Source organism: Oncorhynchus mykiss, chromosome 18, assembly GCF_057628025.1.
Source record: "Oncorhynchus mykiss isolate SJ-2025 chromosome 18, ASM5762802v1, whole genome shotgun sequence".
In the NCBI taxonomy this organism is placed as follows: Eukaryota; Metazoa; Chordata; class Actinopteri; order Salmoniformes; family Salmonidae; genus Oncorhynchus; species Oncorhynchus mykiss.
In genome coordinates, this window is record NC_143039.1 from 37452768 (window position 1) to 37477652 (window position 24885).

The 24885-nt window shown below is 45.4% G+C and overlaps 1 protein-coding gene across 4 annotated transcripts in view; it reads right to left on the reverse strand.

Annotated features, from left to right (window-relative positions):
* LOC110495975 (neural cell adhesion molecule 2) overlaps nucleotides 1-19261 on the reverse strand; it is a 422938-nt gene extending 403677 nt beyond the window's left edge. For 2 of the 4 annotated variants that reach the window (XM_090208333.1, XM_021571546.3), the window contains exon 1: nucleotides 18704-19239. In XM_090208333.1, the coding sequence (XP_090064459.1) occupies nucleotides 18704-18746 (43 nt within the window). In that variant the 5' untranslated portion in view covers nucleotides 18747-19239. Of the gene's footprint in view, nucleotides 1-18703 lie in introns of all 4 variants that reach the window. The other 2 variants (XM_021571547.3, XM_021571545.3) reach the window with 2 other exon arrangements.
* Between the last annotated feature and the right edge of the window lie 5624 nt (nucleotides 19262-24885).

Below are 24885 nucleotides of genomic sequence, written 5' to 3' on the forward strand. Positions count from 1 at the left end.
CAATATTTCTTTCCCAAAATTATAATTCAATACAAAGAATTTGAAACTATAAAAGATGAAGAAAAAGATCTAATAAAAATCAAGCTAAACATTTCTGGCAGCCAAGTTTTGGCAGCCAAATATGTGTCCTCCTGCCACAACCTGAGGGACAGCAAGTGAAAAGTGCAATGTAATGTCAATATTATTTCCCATTTTGTATTGTCTTTCATACCATGTCATGTGTCTTCTCAGTCATGCTGACACTGGTCTACTACCATTGCTTTAATGTATTGTTGTTCTCATTAATATTGTTGTTGTTAATGGTAATCCCATGTCCACTACTACTATTATTATTGCTGTTGGTCCCACCATTTATGTATTTATGTATTTATATATCTATACTTTGACAATGTGAGTAATAATGAACTTGCCATGTCAATAAAGTCATACAGTAAATTCATCCAAGACAAAAAAATATCCACAAACCCAAAGGCTTTCATTGTTTTAAACAAGTACTGGTGATCCACACGATCAAAAGCCTTCTCCTGATCCAAAGAAAGTAAACCCACATTTACATCAGACAGTTTACAAATGTCAACAATAGAGCGATCAGGTATACAGTAGGACTGGTCCTTGTGGATCAACAATCCCAGATACTCTTTAAACCTGTTTGAGAGACATTTAGAAATAATTTTGTATTCAGCGCACAGCAAAGCAACAAGTCTCCAATTTTTTATGAGAGCCAAATCCCCCTTTTTTGGCAACAGTGAAAGCACCGCACGTTGACAGGATACAGGAAGAAAACCCTCATGAAAAGATTCACACACCACTTCATAAAATCCTCCCCAGTAGACCCCCAAAAGTGCTTATAAAACTCATATGGTAAACCATCGATGCCAGGGGCTCGGCCAGATGAGAGCTGCATAACTGCTGTGGACAGCTCTTGCAGTGTAATGTCAGAGTCCAATGCGACTCTCTGCTCAGGTCCCAATTGAGGAAGACCGTGTAACAACTGTTCAGTACACAGAGAGTCACAATCCTCCGCCTTATAGAGGGCCGAGTAGAAATCCACGGCATGTTGACGCATTTCAATGTCATCCGTGGTCACCTTCCCATCAGGTAGACGAAGGCAGACCATCTGTTTACATTGCAATGTCGACTGTCCTAGGTTTTTTTTTTTAAGCGCTAGGAGCATCCATATCCTTGAGGGAAGCAAAACGAGACCTAATCAAGGCACCCTTCACTCTTTCATGCAGAAATGACCTCAGTTCATGTCTCTTGTCCTGTAAGTTCATGACTAGTCTGAGTGAGCAGCTTCAATTCAATAGATTTGAGGTCCTGTTCACGGGCCTTGATAGTCTCTTTAACTTCAATTTGAAACAGAGCAGTATACTGTTGACAAAATACTCGTATTTGGGCCTTCCCAACCTCAAACCATTGTCTCAAGGACTCAAAATTCCTTTTTATAACCCTCCATTTTTCCCAAAACAACAAAAACCTTTTACAAAACATGACATCATGTAACAATTTAACATTAAAATACCAGTAAGGTGATGACCTTCGTGGACAGGACAAGTGAATATCAACAGTAACAATATGATGATCAGAGAAACCCACAGGAGTAATGTCACACCTTCCAAACCTACTACAGTATTGCTCAGATACTTACAACCTGTCTAACCTTGCTGCACTTACTTTTTAGCCATGTGTACTGCCTAACTTTTGCATTCCTTACTCTCCACATATCAGAAAGCTCAAACTCAGTTAATAGGCCAGACAGGCAAGTGGCTGACCGCAGGTGAGGTTCTTCAGCGGTGCGATCAACCGTAAAATCCACTGTACAGTTCCAGTCACCCCCTAAAACCATACACCCCTCTTGATCACACTGTCTTAAAGTTTCCTTTATTTGATCAAATATAGCAATACGCTCTGTACCCTCATTAGGAGCATAAACATAAAAAAATAAAAAAACATAACATCCACCTTGACCAATAAAACCCGACCCTTGACAATCTCTGTTGTAGATACCACAGTCGCCCCTAAACCTGAGGAAAACAAGATTGCCACCCCAGCACTGAAATTAGTACCATGACTGCCAATTTGACAGATTTCCCAAAAGTCTGATCCAGAAACTAATTTACCTCCTCTAGATCATAAACTGAGTCTTCACCAGCAGCTATCATATCAAAAGAGATATCCATATCCTTCTCCTGATCCTCAGCTGAGACCACAGACAACTGACTCCCCTCTACCACATCCCTTTCAACACTCCCCACTTGCACCTCATCACTCGTACCAGGCATCTCCTCCACTACCTGGGAGACTAGCCCCACCTGAAACTCATTACTCATAGTGGGCATCTCCTCCACTACCTGGGAGCCTAGCTCCACATGAACCCCAACACTCATAGTGGGCATCTCCTCCACTACATGGGAGCCTAGCTCCACATGAAAACCCTCCTGTACCTCATTACTCGTAGAATTGAATTGAAAATTGAGAGCCAGAGAGAGAAAGAGAGACAGACAGAGAGAGAGAGAGAGAGAGAGAGACAAACAGAGAGACAGGAGAGAGAGGGAGACAGACAGATGTGTAATGTATATGTGAGTGGTAGCTGGCAAGAGAGAGAGAGACCAACACCTGGGGAGAAGCTGTTATTCCATCTGGAGCAGCAACATGTCCATAAACAGGGCTTGTACACACACACAGCTAAGTAAACACCGGCTGAGAATTCATGAATTGTATTCCCATGAAAGAGGTGCATGCAGCACCGTCCAGGTTACGCATCCACGCATCGTGGGCGGAAAGACGAACGCGATCCCAGTGGTGCCCCCACAACGGGAGCAGGGGAGAAGATTTATTCCGGAGAATAACGGAGGAGAGGAAGAAAAATTTAAAAAAAGAGAGATGCCTGTCAAAGATAAGATGTAATTAAAAAAAATAAAACGCCCACTGTCTGCCCGACACACTTGGCGAGGACGCCCCGTTGGATTGTGGGAAGATTAACGAGAGAAGTCGAGTAAACACTAAGCAGTGAGAGAATTTTGCCTCCGGATTCACATGGAAGATGTGGGTATAATCCCAGAGGCATTGTGGGGGAAAAAAGAGAAAATGTTTTTAAAAAGTCCAACGAAATCCTTATCTACATTATTAATATGTGTAATGAGTCTCAGCAATAACAAACATCATTAACTTCCTCTGTGAAAACAAACAGGCTCTGCTTTAGAAACCGGTCAAATAGGGAGAATGGAGATATCTCTTCTCTGCAGACCTTGAGAACTGAGACGAGAGTAGCAGGACCAAGAAGAGCACAGCCTTGCCCACACGTACAGGGAGATTTTGTTTAAAGCCCCTGCATAGTGGCAGAAGGTACTGGACTTCTGAGAAGCCACCAAACAGACACGGGGATTTATCCATACCCCGGATACACCCGGCCCTATTATATATCACCAGGTCTGAGTAGGGTTCATTAGGCACCAAGCAGAAGAAAACGGACTGAAACAGAGATGGACTACCTGGAATTGTCCAATGAGAAACATTAGCTTTCAATTTCTGTAGCAAAATGTTTTAAATGAGCGTCTGTTGCGTGCCCTAATGAACACAACCCAGCTGTTAGGCCTATGCAATGAGAAACTCTTTCACTTTCCATTGCAAAATGTTTTAAATAATCATATTTTGCATGCCATAATGAACACAAACCAGCTGTAGACAGCCTATGTCTCTGTTGGGACATGCCAAAGTGGGCTAAGTTTCCGTCCCATTAGTAATGCTGAGCTGTGATTGGCAGACTGGGGCCATGTTCCCGGACAGGTCAACGGCGGATGGCCCACGGCACTCGCTGGAGAGCCCATCAATCACAGTTTGTGATAATTAACCAGCAGGAGACAAGCCAGGAGCTCCTTGTTCTGCTCCCCCACTCTAAGGGAGGGAGGGGGGTAAAGAGAGGAAGGAAGGAGATTAGATTGGGATAGGCAAGAGAGAGGGAGACTGAAGAGACAGAAAGGGAAAAAGAGGGAGAGAGATATGCAGAGAGACAGAAAGAGTGCATACATTAACCCCATACTCATAGCCGAGGCCAAATATCCCTTCAACACTACAGTTACTCATCAGGAAGACATAGAGAAAGCATTTTCACATCAACCTGAAAACAATATTCTACCCAGTGATTATCAAACCAATACAAAGAACATGAATCCTAACACACACACAAAAATGATTCCCTTAATGATTGGGAGAGAAACCACATTGTGCTGTGTTGGCAAGCCAACATGTGGCTTCCTGCCACAAGCAAAGGGACAGTGACAGGAACAACAATAGGTATAAATAAATGTATGCAGTTATTTCTGTTTTGTTATTGCGCTCATTACTGTGAAGTTAATTAGGGTAATTGTTATTTGTAGTACAGCATGATTATATTTTACCCCTGTGTAAGTTACTTTATCATGACAATAAAGAACATTTTATTTGAGAAGGGGAGAGCGCGAGAGAGACAACAGGAGAAAGAGATCAATGTTTTAAATGTACGTGTGTGTGTGTGTGTGTGTGTCTATCTACAATTGTGAATGTGTGCAATACCTGCATATTTGTGTGTGTCTGCTTGTCTATCTGCATGCATGTGACTTTGCTATATCATGCACGTGCAATACGACCCTTCGTTATGATGGGTGTGTAGTGAGGCTGTCAGGGTCTGGGTCACTGAGTAAGGGGGGGGGGAAATCAATGCAGAATCTTGCGCCAGCTCTTTAGTGTCCGCTAGCCCAACACTGCCATCATTAGCATTAGTCCCATCCTCCATCTCCCTGATTGACCGTCCAATAACAAGCACTTTATTTGCTTAATCCACACTTTTTCACTGGATATACTGGATAAGGTCTGGCATCAGCTCTACAAGGCAGGATGGTATGGTTTCTCTTTGCCAGTCAATATACACTTCCCAACTATCTTACAGTACTGTAGACTATAATCTCTCTGCCACTATCTCAATCTATCTGCCCTGGCAGGTTGTCAGTGTGAGGTTGTCAGTCTTTTTGGCCATCCATCTGTCAATTGGTTTTACCAATCCGCTGTCGATACGGCTGTTTGGTTTGGGAGGAATCTTTTTTAGAACCTGGCAGAACTTCAGTGTGATGTTTTTTTCTTGTCAAGACAAAACTTGCTTTTGAAGTGAATCGACGACGCTTGTTTTACGCTCGTCTGTCTAGTGACACTCAGTCTCTGTCTCAGTGTCTGTGTCCACAGTCCCCGTCTTTCCACCTCTCTGGGAAAGTGATTTTTTTTTTGCAGAGTTTTAGGCGTGTCCATTGCCAGTGTCCAGTGGATGCACCAAAAACCTTTCAGCCAATTGCAATATTTTTTTTAAGTGTACAATAAACTTTAGCTTGTATATTTTTATTTTCCCGAAATGGATAGAGGGCACATACCCCATCAGTTTCAATGGGCATGACCCCTCTGCTCCGACAATGGTCCAGTGTGGCTCCTCTAATCACAGTTATTAATACTATTTAACTGGGTCATCCCTACACAGTCCCATTGTGAAGCTGCACTGCCATCCTCACCACACTCAATGCTTCATTTAATCATGCCCGCCGGTGCCGTGCCCCATGCCCCGGCCTACAACACAGTGGACCCCAAGAGAGGGACACGAGAGATATAGGCCTAAAGGCTTTGGAATGATGACCGGTGTATGCCCAAGTCTGTGAGTTAGTCCATTCCATCTTCCTCTGTGCCTCTGTCAGGGGGAACTAGTCCTTGCCCCCCCACCCCCCCTGTCTATAATAAGGAGCCCGGGGTATGACCCTGCTGCCTCTGTGCTCTGTGGTGCCCATTAGACTGCCTGACTATAAGACAAGGCCAGACCCAAGGACCCCTGTTGAGGACACAGATCATTCTAATGTGGGAACACAACAGAAGAAGCCACAGGAACACGTCAGAACGTAACATCCAGCTGCCTCTTCTAATCACATCAGTCTGTCCTAATTCAATTCTGTCCCAGCAGGATTCAATTACTTTTTATTAATTTTGGCACAGCCAGACTCCATAGAGTGGGATTCAATTCTGCCAAATACAATTTGACTAGATGCAATCGGATTCACTTCAATTGAATGAATCTAAACTTAATATCCATCTTCTCTCCCCCTCACTCTTAGCCCCCCTCTTGCTTTTTTTTACCCCTGCTTTCCTGTTCCTATTTTACACAAACACACACACGTTTTACTTGTTACTGAACTCACATGCAGTTTGCTGTATATAACATGTCTATGAACTAACTCATAAAAGCAAGCAATCTACAACATCCCAATGCAATGTTCAAACGAACAGCCAACACACACTACATGACCAAATGTATGTGGACACCTGCACGTCGAACATCTCATTCCAAAATCATGGGTTTTAATATGGATTTGGTCCCCCCTTCACTGCTATAACAGTCTCCACTCTTCTGGGAAGGCTTTCCACTAGATGTTGGAACATTGCTGCAGGGACCTTCTTCCATTCAGCCACAAGCGCATTTAGTGAGGTCGGGCCCGCACTGATGTTGGGCGATTAGGCCTAGCTCGTAGTCAGCGTTCCAATTCATCTCAAAGATCTTCATTGGGGTTGAGGTCAGGGCTCTGAGCAGGCCGGTCAAGTTCTTCCACACTGATCTTGACAAACCATTTCTGTATGGACCTCGTTTTGTGCATGGGGGCATTGTCATGCTGAAACAGGAAAGGGCCTTCCCCAAACTGGTATCATAAAGTTGGAGGCACAGAATCCTCTAGGATGTCATTGTATTCTGAATTGACTTTTTCGAAAGGTGCCTATGACTGTGCCACGTTGAAAGTCACTGGCATCTTCAATACGGGCCATTCTACTGCCAATGTTTGTCTATAGAGATTATATTGCTGTGTCCTGGATTTGACACACCTGTCAGCAACGGGTGTGGCTGAAATAGCCAAATCCACAAATTATAAGGCGTGTCCACATTTTGTATGTGTTAAATCTGTGTGTCAATGTATTGAACCCTGGTAGAATGACTCAGTCCTCGCATAGCATGTGGATCAAAGAGACAGATTTACTAAGCATTAACATAAGTATAACGTTTGAAGCTGTCCATTATCAATGTCGAATCCAACAAACAAAAAGAAACTCAAACCTTTCTGGCACCTTTATGTTCTCCCTGTAATGGTACACTGCCATATATTCCCAACAGGTGCAACCTGCACTATAGTACCAATGCTTTATAGGTCTTCCACATGTATACCCACACATACTGTTTCTCAAGAGAGTGCCGATGAACTGTGTGCAGTGTTTTTTTTTTTTTTATCTATGCAAAAAATCCACCCCTCGATTCTAAAACATTATGGGATTGACTGCTAAAGGGCATGTAAGAAAAATCAAAAAGCAGCAAAAAAAGGGTGAAATGAATAACATATACATAACATTGAGATTGGCCTTTGGACGATTTCGGAGGCCCTGCCGACTCCAGTCGTTCCTTAAATTGATTTTTCATATGACAGTCCCCTACGGGGGCCATTCCATTTTCATATGTGCATCTGTATATGTGTTCCCCCCTTCCCACTCTATTAATCAAATAATGTAATCAGTTCCTGTGTGCACCCAGCGAAGACATGGGCCATTCCTTATGTGAACAGCATTTGCGTGTCTTTAATGGGACTTTCTGAGTGGTGTTACATAATGTAAAAGGACTGTGTGCTCAACTACTCCCGGAAAATGTTAGCCTAATAGGTTCATGCAGAAATTAGAATGATGTGATTTTTTTCTAGGAAAGCATTGGAAAAGGTGTTGGCTTCAGCTTGAAGTTCTGACGACGAGACTGAGAGGGTCTTTTAAATACTGTGTGTGTGTGCATATGTCTGTATATTATATGTCTGTATATGTGCATGCACCATTGTCCAGGTTACGCATCGTGGGTGGACAAAATATTGTGGGTGTACAAAACATTAGGAACACCTTCCTAATATTGAGTTGCATCCCCTTTGCCTTCAGAACAGTCTTAATTCATCAGGCATGGACTCTAAAAGGTGTCAAAAGCGTTCCACAGGGATGCTGGCCCATGTTGACTCCAATGCTTCCCACAGCTGTGTCAAGTTGGCTGGATGTCCTTTGGGTGGTGGGACGTTCCTGACACACACGAGAAACTGTTGAGCATTAAAATCCCAGCAGCATTGCAGTTCTTGACACTAACATGGCACCTACTACCATACCCCGTTCAGAGGCACTTAAACCGTTTGTCTTGCCCATTCACCCTCTGAATGGCACACATACAAAACCCATGTCTCGATTGCCTCAAGGCTTAAAAATCCCTCATTAACCTGTATCCTCCCCTTCATCTACACTGATTGAAGAGGATTTAGCAAGTGACATTAACAATGCATCATATCTTTCACCTGGAATCACTTGGTCAGTGTATGTCATTGTGTTCCTAATGTTTGTACACTCAGTGCATACACATGCTCCTGTACTGTGTGCTGTCCTCTCGGTGCTGTGTGTGCGTACGTGCATTACGCCTGTGTGTGGATATATATGTGTGTCTGTGCACACGTCTCCACTGTGGAAAGAGTGCACAGGGGCATACATCTTTTAAATGCTCCTCGACTGACACTTCTCCCAGTGGATCAGAGAAATATCTTAATTATGCCACTTAACATCTCACTGGATGGTCTTTGGGTGAGCACTGGGGAACATATAATTAATTTCACTGAGCACCAGAAAAACTCAAAACACATAAATAACCGATGACCTGCTGAGAGGAAGCCTCGCTGGGATTTCTAGTGCTAATGTTGCTCTAACAGAGAGAACACACTGCCCAGGCAACAACAAAAAAAACATTAGTCAAATGGCATTGCGAACAAATAGCTAAATTAATTATTGAAAGGTTGTAAAAAGCCAAAAATGTATTGTAAGGTGGGTTGGATATAGATAGCCTGTTGAGACACTGAGCCAATGTGAGAAGGTTGTGTCAATGTCAGAGGTGCAAGGGAATGGGAGTTTTACTTGTCAACTGTAATGTATGTTCAAAGCACACAAACGTAACCATAATATACCATTTTGTTCAGAATCAGAAGAAAACCAACTGAAATAATCTATTCTGTACAGCAGGGATCATCAACGAGATTCAGCCGCGGGCCGATATTTTCTTGAGAGGATGGTCGGGGTCCAGGAACATAGTTATCATTAATTTGAAGACTGCAAATTGACCGCAATAAGCCCAAACAGATCAAATATTTCCTTAAAACATAATTTCGAACCTTGCTTACATTTGTATTACGTGTCAATTACACGTCGGAATATTTGGCAATAGATTTCCAAAATTTGAAATAATTCACATTTTTACAATATGTTATGTCCAACTAAGATGTACATTTTTTACATGTCTTCTGATGTTGAGGCTATTGTAAATCGGCTCTAAAAGAAAACAAGTGGGTTCAGAGTTAAAAATAAGATTTTTTTGGGGGGGATCCAAGGTTCCTTGAAGGATTTTATTTCTTTAGCCCCTACTCTTGCAATTTAGTCAGGGGGGCATCTGTAATGCTCCGGGTGTCGTGGGTGTGGAGTCAAATGCAGGAGACAGAGAGTTCAATGCTGTGCGTCCTTTAATCGCACCAATGCACCACAGGGTGCTCACAAAAACGTTACGTTCCCAAAACACAGGGAATCAAAATGTACAATGGGAAACAATCCCGACCGGACACTAACACGTGCCTATACCACAGAGCCGAAGGTTTACATAGAAATAATCCCGCACAACAACCAGGCGGGCCGGCTGTCTAATAAAGACAAACTAATTAAACATTCACAGGTGCTACCACTCAACATACAAGGAGGGGAAGGAAAAACAATCAGTGGCAGCTAATAGGCCGGTGACGACGACCGCCGAGCGCCACCTGCCCGGGAAAGGGAAACACCCTCGGTCGGACTCGTGACAGTACCCCCCCCCTGACGCGTGGCTCCCGCAGCGCGCCAACACCGGCCTCGAGGTCGCCCCGGAGGACGGGGCGCAGGGCGATCCGGATGGAGGCGATGGAAATCCCTCAACATGGAGGGATCCAAGATGTCCCCCACCGGTACCCAGCACCTCTCCTCCGGACCGTACCCCTCCCAGTCCACGAGGTACTGCAGGCCCCTCACCCGGCGTCTTGAGTCCAGAATGGCCCGGATCATGTACGCCGGGGACCCCTCGATGTCCAGCGGGGGGGGAGGGACCTCCGGTACCTCACTGTCCTGCAGGGGACCAGCTACCACCGGCCTGAGGAGAGACACATGAAACGAGGGGTTAACACGATAATAGGAAGGGAGTTGTAATCGATAACACACCTCGTTTATCCTCCTCAGGACTTTAAAGGGCCCTACACACTGCGGACCCAGCTTCCGGCAGGGCAAGCGGAGAGGTAGGTTTCGGGTCGAGAGCCAGACCCTGTCCCCCGGTACAAACACGGGGGCCTCACTGCGGTGGCGGTCAGCACTCCTCTTCTGCCGTCCACTCGCTTGTCGTAGAGATTCCTGGACGGCCCTCCAGGTCTCCTTGGAGCGCTGTACCCATTCCTCCACCGCAGGAGCCTCGGTCTGGCTCGGATGCCATGGTGCCAGGACCGGCTGGTACCCCAACACACACTGAAAAGGGGACACGTTAGTAGAGGAGTGGCGTAGTGAGTTCTGAGCCATTTCAGCCCAGGGAATGTATCGTGCCCACTCCCCTGGCCGATCCTGGCAATACGACCGCAGAAACCTACCCACCTCCTGGTTCACTCTCTCCACCTGCCCATTACTCTCGGGGTGATAACCGGAGGTCAGGCTGACAGAGACCCCCAAACGTTCCATGAACGCTCTCCATACCCGGGACGTGAATTGGGGGCCCCGATCAGAAACGATGTCCTCCGGCACCCCGTAGTGCCGGAAGACATGGGTGAATAACGCCTCCGCAGTCTGTAGGGCTGTAGGGATACCGGGCAACGGGAGGAGACGGCAGGACTTAGAGAACCGATCCACAATTACCAGAACCGTGGTGTTCCCCTGAGACGGCGGGAGATCGGTTAGGAAATCTATGGACAGATGTGACCATGGCCGCTGTGGAACAGGGAGGGGTTGTAGCTTCCCTCTAGGAAGGTGCCTAGGAGCCTTACTCTGAGCGCACACTGAACAGGAGGAGACATAACCCTTAACGTCCTTAGCCAACGTAGGCCACCAATACCTCCCCTGAAGGCTCCCCACTGTCCTCGTCACCCCAGGGTGACCCGAGGAGGGTAGGACGTGAGCCCACCGAATCAGTTTGTCCCGAACACCAAGCGGCACGTACCTTCGCCCCGCTGGACACTGAGGAGGCGCGGGTTCAGCCCGTAACGCCCGCTCGATGTCCGAGTCCACCTCCCATACCACTGGGGCTACCAGCTTCGAGGCGGGAAGGATGGGAGTAGGTTCGGTGGACCCATCCTCCGTGTCATAAAGGCGGGACAGTGCGTCAGCCTTCACGTTCTGGGAGCCCGGTCTATAAGACAAAGTAAATCGGAACCGGGTGAAGAACATGGCCCACCTTGCCTGACGTGGGTTAAGTCTCCTAGCTGCCCGAATATACTCCAGATTCTGGTGGTCGGTCCAGATGAGAAAGGGGTGTTTAGCCCCCTCAAGCCAGTGTCTCCACACCTTCAGAGCTCTAACCACCGCTAGCAACTCCCGGTCCCCCACATCATAGTTACGCTCCGCTGGGCTGAGCTTCCTTGAGAAGAAAGCGCAGGGTCAGAGTTTTGGTGGCGTACCCGAGCGCTGTGATAGCACGGCACCCACCCCAGCCTCGGACGCGTCCACCTCCACTATGAATGCTAGAGAGGGGTCCGGATGCGCCAACACGGGCGCATCAGTAAACAGCGCCTTCAACTTGTTGAATGCTCCGTCCGCCTCTGCTGACCACTGCAAACGCACCGGGCCCCCCTTCAGCAGTGAGGTGATGGGAGCCGCTACCTGGCCAAAACCCCGGATAAACCTCCGGTAGTAGTTGGCAAAACCCAGAAAACGCTGCACCTCCTTTACCGTGGTCGGAGTCGGCCAATTACGCACGGCCCTAATGCGGTCACACTCCATCACTACCCCCGAGGTGGAAATGCGATATCCCAGAAAAGAGACGGCTCGTTTAGAGAACACGCATTTCTCAGCCTTGACGTATAGGTCATGCTCCAGCAGTCTACCAAGCACCTTGCGCACCAGAGACACATGCGCGGTGTGAGTGGCCGAGTAGATCAGAATGTCATCGATATAAGCCACCACTCCCTGCCCGCACAGGTCCCTGAGAATCTCGTCTACAAAGGATTGGAAAACGGCTGGAGCATTCTTTAACCCATACGGCATGACGAGGTACTCATAGTGGCCTGATGTAGTACTAAATGCGGTTTTCCACTCGTCTCCCTTCCGAATACGCACCAAACTATACGCGCTCCTGAGATCCAGTTTTGTGAAGAACTGCGCTCCGTGGAACGATTCCACCGCCGTAGCGATGAGAGGTAGAGGGTAACTATACCCCACTGTGATGGCGTTTAGACCTCTATAATCGATACACGGACGCAAGCCTCCCTCCTTTTTCCTCACAAAAAAGAAACTTGAGGAGACAGGTGAAATGGAGGACCGAATGTACCCCTGTCCCAGCGCCTCCGTGACATATGTCTCCATTGCCAACGTCTCCTCCTGGGACAGCGGGTACACGTGACTCTTGGGAAGCGCAGCGTCTACCTGGAGATCTATCGTACAATCCCTTCCCGGTCGATAAGGTGGTAATTTAGTCGCTTTCACTTTACTGAAAGCGATTGCCAAATCGGCATACTCGGGGGGAATGCACACCGTGGAACCCTGGTCTGGACTCTCCACCGACGTGGCACCGATGGAAACTCCCAAACACCTTCCAGAACACTCCTCTGACCACCCCTGGAGAACCCCCTGTTTCCACGAAATTTTAGGATTGTGCCGGGCCAGCCAGGGAGTCCCCAGCACCACTGGAAACGCAGGCGAGTCAATAATAAAGAAACTGATACGCTCCCTATGATTCCCCTGCGTCACCATGTCCAGTGGGACCGTGGTCTCCCTGACCATCCCTGACCCTAATGGCCGGCTATCTAGGGAGTGCACGGGGAAAGGAGAATCTATCGGCACCAGCGGAACCCCTAACTTAAGGGCGAGTCCGCGATCCATAAAGTTCCCAGCTGCGCCTGAATCGACGAGCGCCCTATGCTGGGAAGAGGGAAAAAAGCGAAGGAAAAAAGTTAAGACAAACATGTGGCCAACAGGGGGTTCTGGGTGAGTTTGATGCTGACTCACCTGGGGTGACCGAGAAGCGTTCCGCCTGCCATCTCTACTCCCAGACGGACCCCCCCAGCACCGATCAGACGTGTGTCCTCTCCGACCACAGTTGGTGCAGGGAAGGCCTCCTCCTCCGGTACCCCTCGGCGCAGCCCCTCCCAACTCCATCGGAATGGGAGCGGAGGGGCTGGGTGGTGGAACGCACAGGACCCTCTCTGAACGCCCGCGGGCAGCCAGCATATTATCCAGTCGAATGGACATGTCAATCAGCTGATCCAGTGACAGAGTGGTGTCCCGACACGCTAACTCCCGGCGGACATCCTCTCGGAGACTACACCTGTAGTGGTCCATGAGGGCCCTGTCGTTCCACCCAGATCCGGCTGCCAAGGTCCGGAACTCCAGCGCGTAATCCTGGGCGCTCCTCCTCTCCTGCCTGAGGTGAAATAGTCGTTCTCCCGCCGCTCGGCCGTCTAGAGGGTGATCAAACACGGCGCGGAAGCGACGGGAAAACTCTGGGTAGTGCTCCCGCGCTGAGTCTGGACCATTCCAGACCGCGTTCGCCCATTCCAGGGCACGACCCGTGAGGCAGGAGATGAGGACACTCACCCTCTCTTCTCCTGAGGGAGTGGGTCTGATGGTGGCCAGGTATAGCTCCAGCTGGAGCAGAAACCCCTGGCAACCCGCCGCCGCTCCATCATAAGCCCTCGGTAGCGTCAGACGGAGGGTGCTGGAGTCGGGAGATGGGGAGTCCGGAACCGTGGGTGCCGAAGGTGGAGAGAGGAGCCCACTCCTCTCCCATCTGTCCATTCTCTCCATCACTTGATCCATCGCGGATCCGATCCGATGAAGGACGGTGGTGTGGTGGAGAACCCGTTCCTCCATCGATGGGAGAGGGTTGGCTGCTGCTCCTGCTGACTCCATCAATTTGATAGGTGCGGGATTCTGTAATGCTCCGGGTGTCGTGGGTGTGGAGTCAAATGCAGGAGACAGAGAGTTCAATGCTGCGCGTCTTTTAATCGCACCAATGCACCACAGGGTGCTCACAAAAACGTTACGTTCCCAAAACACAGGGAATCAAAATGTACAATGGGAAACAATCCCGACCGGACACTAACACGTGCCTATACCACAGAGCCGAAGGTTTACATAGAAATAATCCCGCACAACAACCAGGCGGGCCGGCTGTCTAATAAAGACAAACTAATTAAACATTCACAGGTGCTACCACTCAACATACAAGGAGGGGAAGGAAAAACAATCAGTGGCAGCTAATAGGCCGGTGACGACGACCGCCGAGCGCCACCTGCCCGGGAAAGGGAAACACCCTCGGTCGGACTCGTGACAGCATCACAGATTATCTTTGGGGCCACCCTGGAATTAGCCTCAAATCCAATATAGCTACCATAATACCATTTGATGGAGGTCAAATCATACGTACACTTGAAGCCGTTAAAACTCGTTTTTCAACCACTCCACAAATTTCTTGTTAAAACAAACTATAGTTTTGGCAAGTTGGTTAGGACATCTACTTTATGCATGACAAGTAATTTTTCCAACAATTTTTTACAGACAAAGTGAGTTATAAGTGAAATAATCTATCACAATTCCTGTGGGTCAGAAGTTTACATACACTAGGCTGACTGTGCCTCTAAATAGCTTGGACAATTCCAGAAATTGATATCAGAAGCCTCTAAAGCCATGACAGGCTAATTAACATAATTTGAGTCAATTGGCATCATTTGAGTCAATTGGCGGTGTACCTGTGGATGTATTTCAAGGCCTAACTTCAAACTCAGTGCCTCTTTGCTTGACATCATGGGTAAATCAAACGCCTGAAGGTGCCACGTTCATCTGTACAAACAATGGTACGCAAGTATAAACACCATGGGACCACGCAGCCATCATACCACTCAGGAAGAAGACGCGTTCTGTCTCCTAGAGATGAACGTACTTTGGTGTGAAAGCGCAAATCAATCCCAGAACAACAGCAAAGGACCTTGTGAAGCTGCTGGAGGAAACAGGTACAAAAGTGTCTATATCCACATTAAAATGAGTCCCATATCGACATAACCTGAAAGGCTGCTCAGCAAGGAAGATGCCACTGCTCCAAAACAGCCATAATAAAGCCAGACTACGGTTTGCCACAGCACATGGAGACACAGAACGTACTTTTGGAGAAATGTCCTATGTTCTGAATGAATGAAACAAAAATGGAACCGTTTGGCCATGATGACCATCGTTATGTTTGGAGGAAAAAGGGGGAGGCTTGCAAGCCGAAGAACACCATCCCAACCGTGAAGCACGGGGGTGGCAGCATCATGTTGTGGGGGTGCTTTGCTGCAGGAGGGGACTGCTGCACTTCACAAAATAGATGGCATCAGGAGGCAAGAAAATTTGGTGGATATATTGTAGCAACATCTCAAGATATCAGTTAAAGCTTGGTCGCAAATGGGTCTTCCAAATGTACAATGACCCCAAGCATACTTCCAAAGTTGTGGCAAAATGGCTTAAGGACAACAAAGTCAAGGTATTGGAGTGGCCATCACAAAGCCCTGACCTGAATCCCATAGAAAATTTGTGGGCAGAACTGAAAAAGCACATGCGAGCAAGGAGGCCTTACAAACCTGACTCAGTTACACCAACTCTGTCAGGAGGAATGGGCCGAAATTCACCCAACTTATTGTGGGAAGCTTGTGGAAGGCTTCCATGAAACGTTTGGCCCAAGTTAAACAATTTAACGGCAATGCTACCAAATACCAATTGAGTGTATGTAGACTTCTGACCCACTGGGAATGTGATGAAAGAAATAAAAGCTGAAATAAATCACTCTACTATTATTTGGATATTTCACATTCTTAAAATAAAGTGGTGATCCTAATTCACCTAAAACAGGGAATTTTTACTAGGATTAAACGTCAGGAATTGTGAAAAACTCAGTTTAAATGTATTTGGCTGAGGTGTATGTAAACTTCCGACTTAAACTGTAAATATGCATTTTGTATACAAGGCTTTTTTCCAGAATTGTGTCCACTCATGGCCAGAGAGACTTTTTTGTAAATCATTCTTATTCCGAATCCAATATGGCCGACATAATTACTTAGCTTGGATATAAATGTCCCTAGTTTATTTTGTATTGTGTTATTCTGTCTGTATTAAAAAGGGTTTCATACAACTCTTGGCATAACCAGCACTATGAGAGGCTCTACCATGCCTCATGTTTGAATAGCTGAAGCCAACTAGCTTTTCAATGTGTGTTCATGTTTTTTACAACACCAGCAAATAGTAGCGTCACCAAGTTACAGGAAAGCAACCTGTAATACAACAGTCAGCCACTCTAGTAGCGTATATGTAGAGCTAACATTTCCCCTATTTTCCCCACTGAAACTAAGTCTGCAAGGTTAATTCTAAGTATTTGAGGTGACAGGACATGAGTGTGTCCTAACAGGGTGAGATAGCCAGGGTGAAGTAGCCAGTAGTGGTTGTCGTTCTGGGGCCTGACCAGGTTGCACAGCTACCTGGTCTTTCTGGGCAAGCTGCAGCCACAAGGGCAGTATCCTTCCTGTATGACTGGCAGGGTATTCAGGGCTGGGTGGGTGAATAGTTTAAATTTTTACAACAGTTTGGTGCAGGCACTCAGCAGATGCAGTTTGCATGCTAACAAGACCCATTGACTAACTGGAATGTTCTCTCAGCCTGAATAATGCTGGGGATTCTCAAGTAGTGGAATGGTTGGTTGTTTTTTATGTTGAATGTGGCAAAAAAGTATTGCAGGTCACGACCTACATATTCATTCGGAAGTCGGGTCGAATGAATATTTGGCCGATATTTACTGTGGGTAAATGGCCACTAGCCTAATTTTACAATCATACATCGCAATCATACATCTTCTGACTGATGTAAATATATCACTAGCCACTTTAAACAATGCTACCTTATATAATGTTACTTACCCTACATTATTAATCTCATATGCATACGTATATACTGTACTCTATATCATCGACTGTATCCTTATGTAATACATGTATCACTAGCCACTTTAAACTATGCCACTTTGTTTACATACTCATCTCATTTGTACATACTGTACTCGATACCATCTACTGTATCTTGCCTATGCTGCTCTGTACCATCACTCATTCATATATCCTTATGTACATATTCTTTATCCCCTTACAACTGTGTACAAGACAGTAGTTTTGGAATTGTTAGTTAGATTACTTGTTGGTTATTACTGCATTGTCGGAACTAGAAGCACAAGCATTTCGCTACACTCGCATTAACATCTGCTAACCATGTGTATGTGACAAATAAAATTTGATTTGATTGATTTGATTTGAATATTAATTTGCAGCGCTCTACCCCCACCTGCCGCTCCACCTAAAAAACGAATTCGGACAAACAAGTCATCCCCTTTCCATTTCTAGTGCTTGACTGCCCGCAATTGACTGCTAACTTCAGAGGTACCTTTAGACACTAAAAAAAACAAGCACGATAATGAAACCGGGTTTACTCTGTGTCCATTGCTGCGCCAGTGACATGAAATCCCTCTCAGGGGTGAGCAATCCTTCCCACCATTCATATATGTCCACCTGCGCAATTTTGGGGTTACATTTTCACCCTAAACTAAACTAGCTACAGCTCGTCTATACCTACTCAGTTCTTTCTTGTTAAATCATCGATACACTGTCACCGAAGAATGTAAATTCTGCGCCGTGTCCCGTTCACCCATTCGAAAGCCTAGGATAAAAATGAATGAAATTTAAACGCTAAACACCTGAGGGTAATGATGCCTTTGAATTGTTCCACAAAAGCTTAGTTATTTATCAAACAAAGAATAAACAGTTTGAATTTAAATAGCTGGCCCTGAGGTTGTTGTGTTATGATGCGCTGTGTGTTAACAAAATAAAGCCAAATAATCAGGACAGTTCCAACTGCATGCCAATGACACCTTCTGTTTTCCCTAGGCAATCACCCACATCATAACATTGTTTTTTTGTGATTTGTTGCTCTCCTTGAGAAACAAAAAACTAAACAAAGCACAGCCTATTGTTGTCGTTCCACAGCCACATGCATCTATCCACAATTATTTCTCTCCTACTGATGAAGAAAAAAAAAAAGACCAGATATAGCCACTCTCTACCAATCGATGGATGTCACATTCAATGGCGGAATAACACCAGAACAGTTCAATGATGTCAACGGGGTCTTGATAATCCCCTTTTCAAAAAGCAAGCATTCCAATCAGACGTGCTGAAACTACAAAACACCAGCGGTCAAACAATCCGCCCCTCTCTCTCTCTCTTGCTCGCGCTCTACGGTCTCCTTCTCCCAAATCTCCCTAACATAATTGTTCCCGCCGATAGGGATATATGGACAAGAGCGGGCGAATAGGGCAACTTATCCATCCACGAAGTCCACAACGCCAAGAGACATGTCTCCCTACCTTGACTGCCGCAGACAAGAAACCATAGGAGTTGGATAATCATTTTGAGCAGGTTTGGCTGATGGACCGCTTCCAGCGTTCGCTGTTAGTGGAGGTTTTTAGTAGCTGTTATTATAGCAGGAACCGCGACACTCCTTTCGCCCTCGGTCTTGAGGTCCGCTGGCGTTCTCTCGCTCCCTCTCTGGCGCGCGCTCCCCCGCTCGCTCCCCAGCTCGCACTTACTTTTTACTCCTTCGTTGCCTGACTCCACTGAGCAGTCCGCATTTATACATCACTCACTATACCCCTCGAGAGAAAAAGGACTTTCGTTTAAAGGTCCAAATCCCTCCAATTATTGTTTATCAAAAGTATAGTTTATAATAGTTCAATAATTTGTTCGGGAGTCGAACTAACGGATGATGGATGCAGGCAGGACTGTGCAACTTGCAGTGTTACATCCTATCGAAGAAATCCGTGTGACATGAACTGTTTCATTATTTACGGGTTGTGGAGAGCACTGTTCGGACTGCAGGTCTCTTCTCCCTATCGCCTCGCTCTCTGTCACGCGCGCGCACACACGAGAACAGCGAATGGCTTTGCTGTATGTTTGTACAAATTATATGCATATTCAGCTGGAAAAAAAGATACTTCTTTATTAAAAATTTTTGCATTTTGTTTCTTGGCACACACCGAGTAACTCACTTGCGGTACGCTATCCAAACTAAATCTGCATGATACATCCAACATCTCATTCCAAAATCATGGGCATTAATATACAGTTGGTCCCCCCTTTGCTGCTATAACAGCCTCCACTCTTCTTAGACAGCTTTCCTAGATGTTGGAATATGTTGGAACATTGCTGCAGTCACATTCAGCCACAAGAGCATTAGTGAGGTCGGCACTGATGTTGGGTGATTAGGCCTGGCTCGCAATCTGCGTCCAATTCATCCCAAAGGTGTTCAATGGGGTTGAGGTCAGGGCTCTCAGTCAAGTTCTTCCACACCAATCTCGACAAACCATTTCTGTATGGACCTCACTTTGTGCACTTGGGCATTGTCATGCTGAAACAGGAAAGGGCCTTCCCCAAACTGCTGCCCCAAAGTTGGAAGCACAGAATAATCTAAAATGTAATTGCACGCTGTAGCGTTAAGGTTTCCATTCTCTCCAACTAAGGGGCCTAGCCCGAACCATGAAAAACAGCCACAGACCATTATTCCTCTTCCACCAAACTTTACAGTTGGCACTAAATTTGACAAATTGACTTGTGGGAAAGGTGGCATCCTATGATGGTGCCACATTGAATGTCACTGAGCTCTTCATTAAAGCTATTCTACTGCCAATGTTTGTCTATGGCGATTGCATGGCTATGTGCAACAGGTGTGGCTGAAACAGCTAAATCCACTAATTTGAAGGCGTGTCCACATACTTTTGTATATATAATATATGTGGATACGATTGACATTGGAGTCTGAAATTCATAGGATAGTGACCACACATGCCTCGTGCCCCCTCCTACACCACAAACACTCTCTCTCCCTCTCCCACATGCACAGGTAGTCATGATCAATTCATTTATGCATTCTACACCAGTCTATTGTAGTTCTTTCGTCTGGCAGTGCACGCTAACAACCCAAGACACGTTCAACGGTAATATAAGCACAAATGTAACTGAGGAAAGGTGTGAAAGTGACATCATGTAAGTCAGCAGATTCCTCACTTCATTTAGGTGGTATCAATATGCTATTTGAGATGTGTGACAATAACAATATCAAAGCATTTGACACACTTCACCATTCTCCTCAGAACAAGTGGTTGTGGTTTCGGCCTCGAAAATGAGAGGTATGTGACTTAACCACTGCCACTATCATGGTGTTTAAGGCTAAATCACTCTTTAAAAGGTTGGTAATTGTGTTGCTCCTTTTCCCCATTGAGCTGTTAAAGTTCAAAGCCATTCAGCCCAGAAGAATATAAAATCTATCTCTGCCCTCTAACAATATGATGTAGAAAAGAGACACGAAACACAGGCATTTAGCCTCTTGTCTCAAAGGAATAACCGTGACATCCATTAACTCCACTGACATTTATGCACCAGGATCGCACTGTGAAAACCTTCTTTTATTGTCTTTGTACTCTGGGAAAGAGGCCATTTTTTAAGTTCATGTTGTCTCTTTAAATGTCTGGGTTGGAACATGCTTTCAAAGAAATGTAGCAGAAGTTGAGCAAGAATAGCAACTTTGTCATGCTAGCTTTATGTTGTGCCTGAGCCGTTTTCTTCTAGATACTTTTATTTTACTTTTTTATTTCACCTTTATTTAACCAGGTAGGCAAGTTGAGACCAAATTCTCATTTACAACTGAGACCTGGCCAAGATAAAGAAAAGCAGTTCGACACATACGACAACACAGAGTTACACATGGAGTAAAACAAACATACAGTCAATAATACAATAGAAAAATAAGTCTATATACAATGTGAGCAAATGAGGTGAGATAAGGGAGGTAAAAGCAAAAAAAAGGCCATGGTGGCGAAGTAAATACCCTATAGCAAGTAAAACACTGGAATGGTAGATTTGCAGTGGAAGAATGTGCAAAGTAGAAATATAAATAATGGTGTGCAAAGGAGAAAAATAAATAAATACAGTAGGAGAAGAGGTAGTTGTTTGGGGTAAATTATAGATGGGCTATATAGCTACTTTATCATACTGTAATAGAATATGGAGAACTGGGGTCTGTCTGGTGGTGAGGGTCGCGAGGCGGGGAGATTATATAAAAATTGACTCCTCTGACACCTTGTGCCACTATTAGGGACACGAGTGTGACTGAAGAGCATCCATTTCAGCACCATAGACAGCTCCACTCACTACAGTATGGCTGGTCTATGACACTGCAGCAGCAACGCTCATTCAGCAACACACCCTTGCAGCATCACTAGTCAAAACACCTAAGCCATTCTGGTTTATGTCTAATCAATCCAGTAGCTTAAGAGAGCAACCTGATGGTCCCAACACACTGCCAGAGCAAAGTCATTCAGATGGTGCACACTGGCATAAGCAGGTTGTGTCAGCCAAAGGTAGCATATGCAAAAAAAGTAGATCTGATCACTACTCTTCATGCAAGCAGATGGCTTAGTGATGATTGGATCAAATATATCCATAAATTAAACTGTGCAATCACATTATCACCCTTGTTTTAGTCTAGCGATGACGACCGAGGGGATGTCAATCAGACAGTAAACATGTGCCCTAAAAACCACTCAGAATGGGGTCAAGAAAACCGCCCAGAACAGAGTTCTTTGTGGATGCACCGTTGAGGCCCTTTGCTCCATTAGGAGCTGAAAGGAACAAGCCAAATCAAGTCTAAAATTCAGTATGCCTGACACATCCTCAAATATATAATCCACCACGGCTTCAAGCTTTTGGAAAATAAACACCTCCTTTATTTACCTGACATCTAGTTCTATTAGCCCACACTATTGCTGGGCTGCCCCTCCTGTTCGCTCCAATTAGATGCACTCAATGAGTGTCTCCTAAGTATTTCCTATTTTGTGCACTACTTTCGACCAGGGCCCCATGGTCTCCGGTCAAACGTAGTGCACTATCAAGGGTGCCATTTGGGAAACAGACAATGTGTTTTGGTGACCAAACACATACGCTGCATTGTTTCCCCTCATGGGGATCTGCCTTGGAAGAAGTCGAAGCAGTGCCTTGATGTTTTCTAGAGCGACTAGAAGGACGATAGTATGGTAACCAGATCTCCACAGCCACCATCATCACAAGGGACCTGTTCACTGGCTCATCAACAGTGTCCCTCCAGAAACTCGGTTGTTGCCACGGCAACCTGTTTTGTGATACAGTGTGTGTGTGTGTGTGTGTGTGTGTGTAAATGGAAGCTTGTGTAGGGTGAAACTGTGTGTGTTACGCGTGTGTGAGTATGTGTGTTTGTGTGTGTTCATTTGCATGCATGTGTGTGTGGTGCCAGAAAATTCACAACACACTAATATAACACCTTGTTGCGAATAGTGATTAACAAGAGAACATTTGGTGATGATGACATATTGTATAGTGGCACAGGTCAACTACACAAGTGATACATGAAGACTGCTGTTACAATGGCAGCCCGGAGTCAGAGACCAGGTTCTCCGTGGTAACACATCACAACAGCTGTTCCCTATTGCTCTCAGTGTCATGTGGCCCACTTCAGCAGTGCCATTGAGGTTATAACTTTCAGGCGTGGGCTAAATGAAAAGAGCAGTGTACACACCAAGGCCCTTCAGTGCCTGGGATCTTTCTGTCATGAACTGCAAGAATGAAGAACAGTATTTACAAAGATGGTTTAGTATGAAAATACGTAGAAACTACTTCTCTAATAGAAATCCCCGATCATGCTTGTAGGCGATGTCATGCTAATGTTGGCTAGCTAAGCTCATGCGTAGAAACAATTAATCGGGTCAAAGGGTTGTCTCACGCCAAACTGTGCATGTGCAGGCCGTCAGTCGAAGGCACTCCTTTAATATAAAGTTGTTTTCGACTAAAATGAAAACGTGTACGTTTGTCACTTAGACGAGGTTGGAGTAATAACATGTCTAGCTACTGAAGACATTGGCTCGAATCTAGGTTGCGCCTTTAGACTTCGAGAAAATTAACAACTTAAGGAATAATTTTACTTCTATCATTGACTTCTCAAACCGCAAACCCCCGGTCTAGTCTGCTTTGCAAGCATTGAAGGAAGTCTCGCAATATTGGGCCTCACGATGTTAGTAACTCTGTGGTATTTATATCCACTTGGGTGAGTGTATGTATCTTCAAGGCATTCTTAGAATCAACTATGTTATTTATTTGGATCCCTATTAGCTTTTGCAGAAGCAGCAGCTACTATTCCTGGGGTCCACAAAAATAGGCTAGTGGCCAATCCTCAAAAAGGGCTTTAGTCTTTGAGATACCCCTACCCGAGGTATAACAAAGCACAACCATGTTTTAACATATGTCTAAGGTCTCCCATATATGAAATTGATCATTGTATACAAATATGTTACTGCAAACGTGGTTAAATTGATAGATATTGTGACACACCCCCTTAACTCACAATATTTAACCGAATAAAGCCAAGTCAGGAGGCCATACACTGTTGAACTCTGCTTTGTACCTTCTGACAGTTTGACCAATATTGATTAAGAAATGATTTGCACCCACTGGGCACAGATGTCAATTCAACGTCTATTTCACTTTGGTTCAATGTAATTTAATTGAAATATCTTGGAAACAACATGGATTCAACCAGTGTGTGCCCAGTGGGGAGCTTTGAAGGATCAACTGAGACTGGTCTCTATCGCAAAATAGATTTCCTATGTTAATGAGAATGATCTGTATAAACAAACTTCAGCTGGTCAAACAAAAGGCTTCTTTTATACTTCCAACACCTGTTTCGTATTTAACCTCTGGCATGCAGGAATGACTAAACACAAAGATAATTCTTCAGTTTACGCACGCAGCCCAGTCCTTTGACTGTGACATTCAACCCCAGTGACAGCTTGCAGAAGCGTCATGCACCTACATTTTTGAAAGACCAAAAGTGAAGGAGAGACTCAATGAACATGACACCCTCGTTAGCCATGTTGGGAAGGACATTCCTTTCACTGATTTCCCAGAACGTTTACATCAACGAGAGGCGACGGTCCACGGATCCACTCCCGAGTCCCGATCCCCTTCGCTCTATAGGTAAGAGAAGGATCTGTGTCTGCCTCCGGCCTGCCATCCAAATGGAGCTCAGTTTGAGGGCCATCAACATGTTATTAGAAAAACATGGGGTCTTCAACATCAGTCGTCTGGGATGACTGAAAAGACATGAGAGATTGGAGAATTTAGGTTGGAGACAGGTCATTCAGGATATGTGAGGCTGGATGAGGATAGGGCTGGGGATGTTTGTGCTCTATGTGTGCTGACATGGAGTCTTTGAGGAACTCATCATGCTACTTACTGATGACTTACTGATAAAAAGTAAACTTTTAAAATGAAAACGTTGATATTAATTGAATAATAGAGAGAAAGGTGTTGTTTGTTTGTCTCATACCAATTAAGATGACAAGTACTTTAGAGAAAGCCTGTGTCGTTATACATGTGATAAACTCCAATACGCAATTCATTACTTATTATATTTTCCTATTTTAATTAAAGTTGCTTTTCTTTCTTAATTAATGCCTGCACTTCA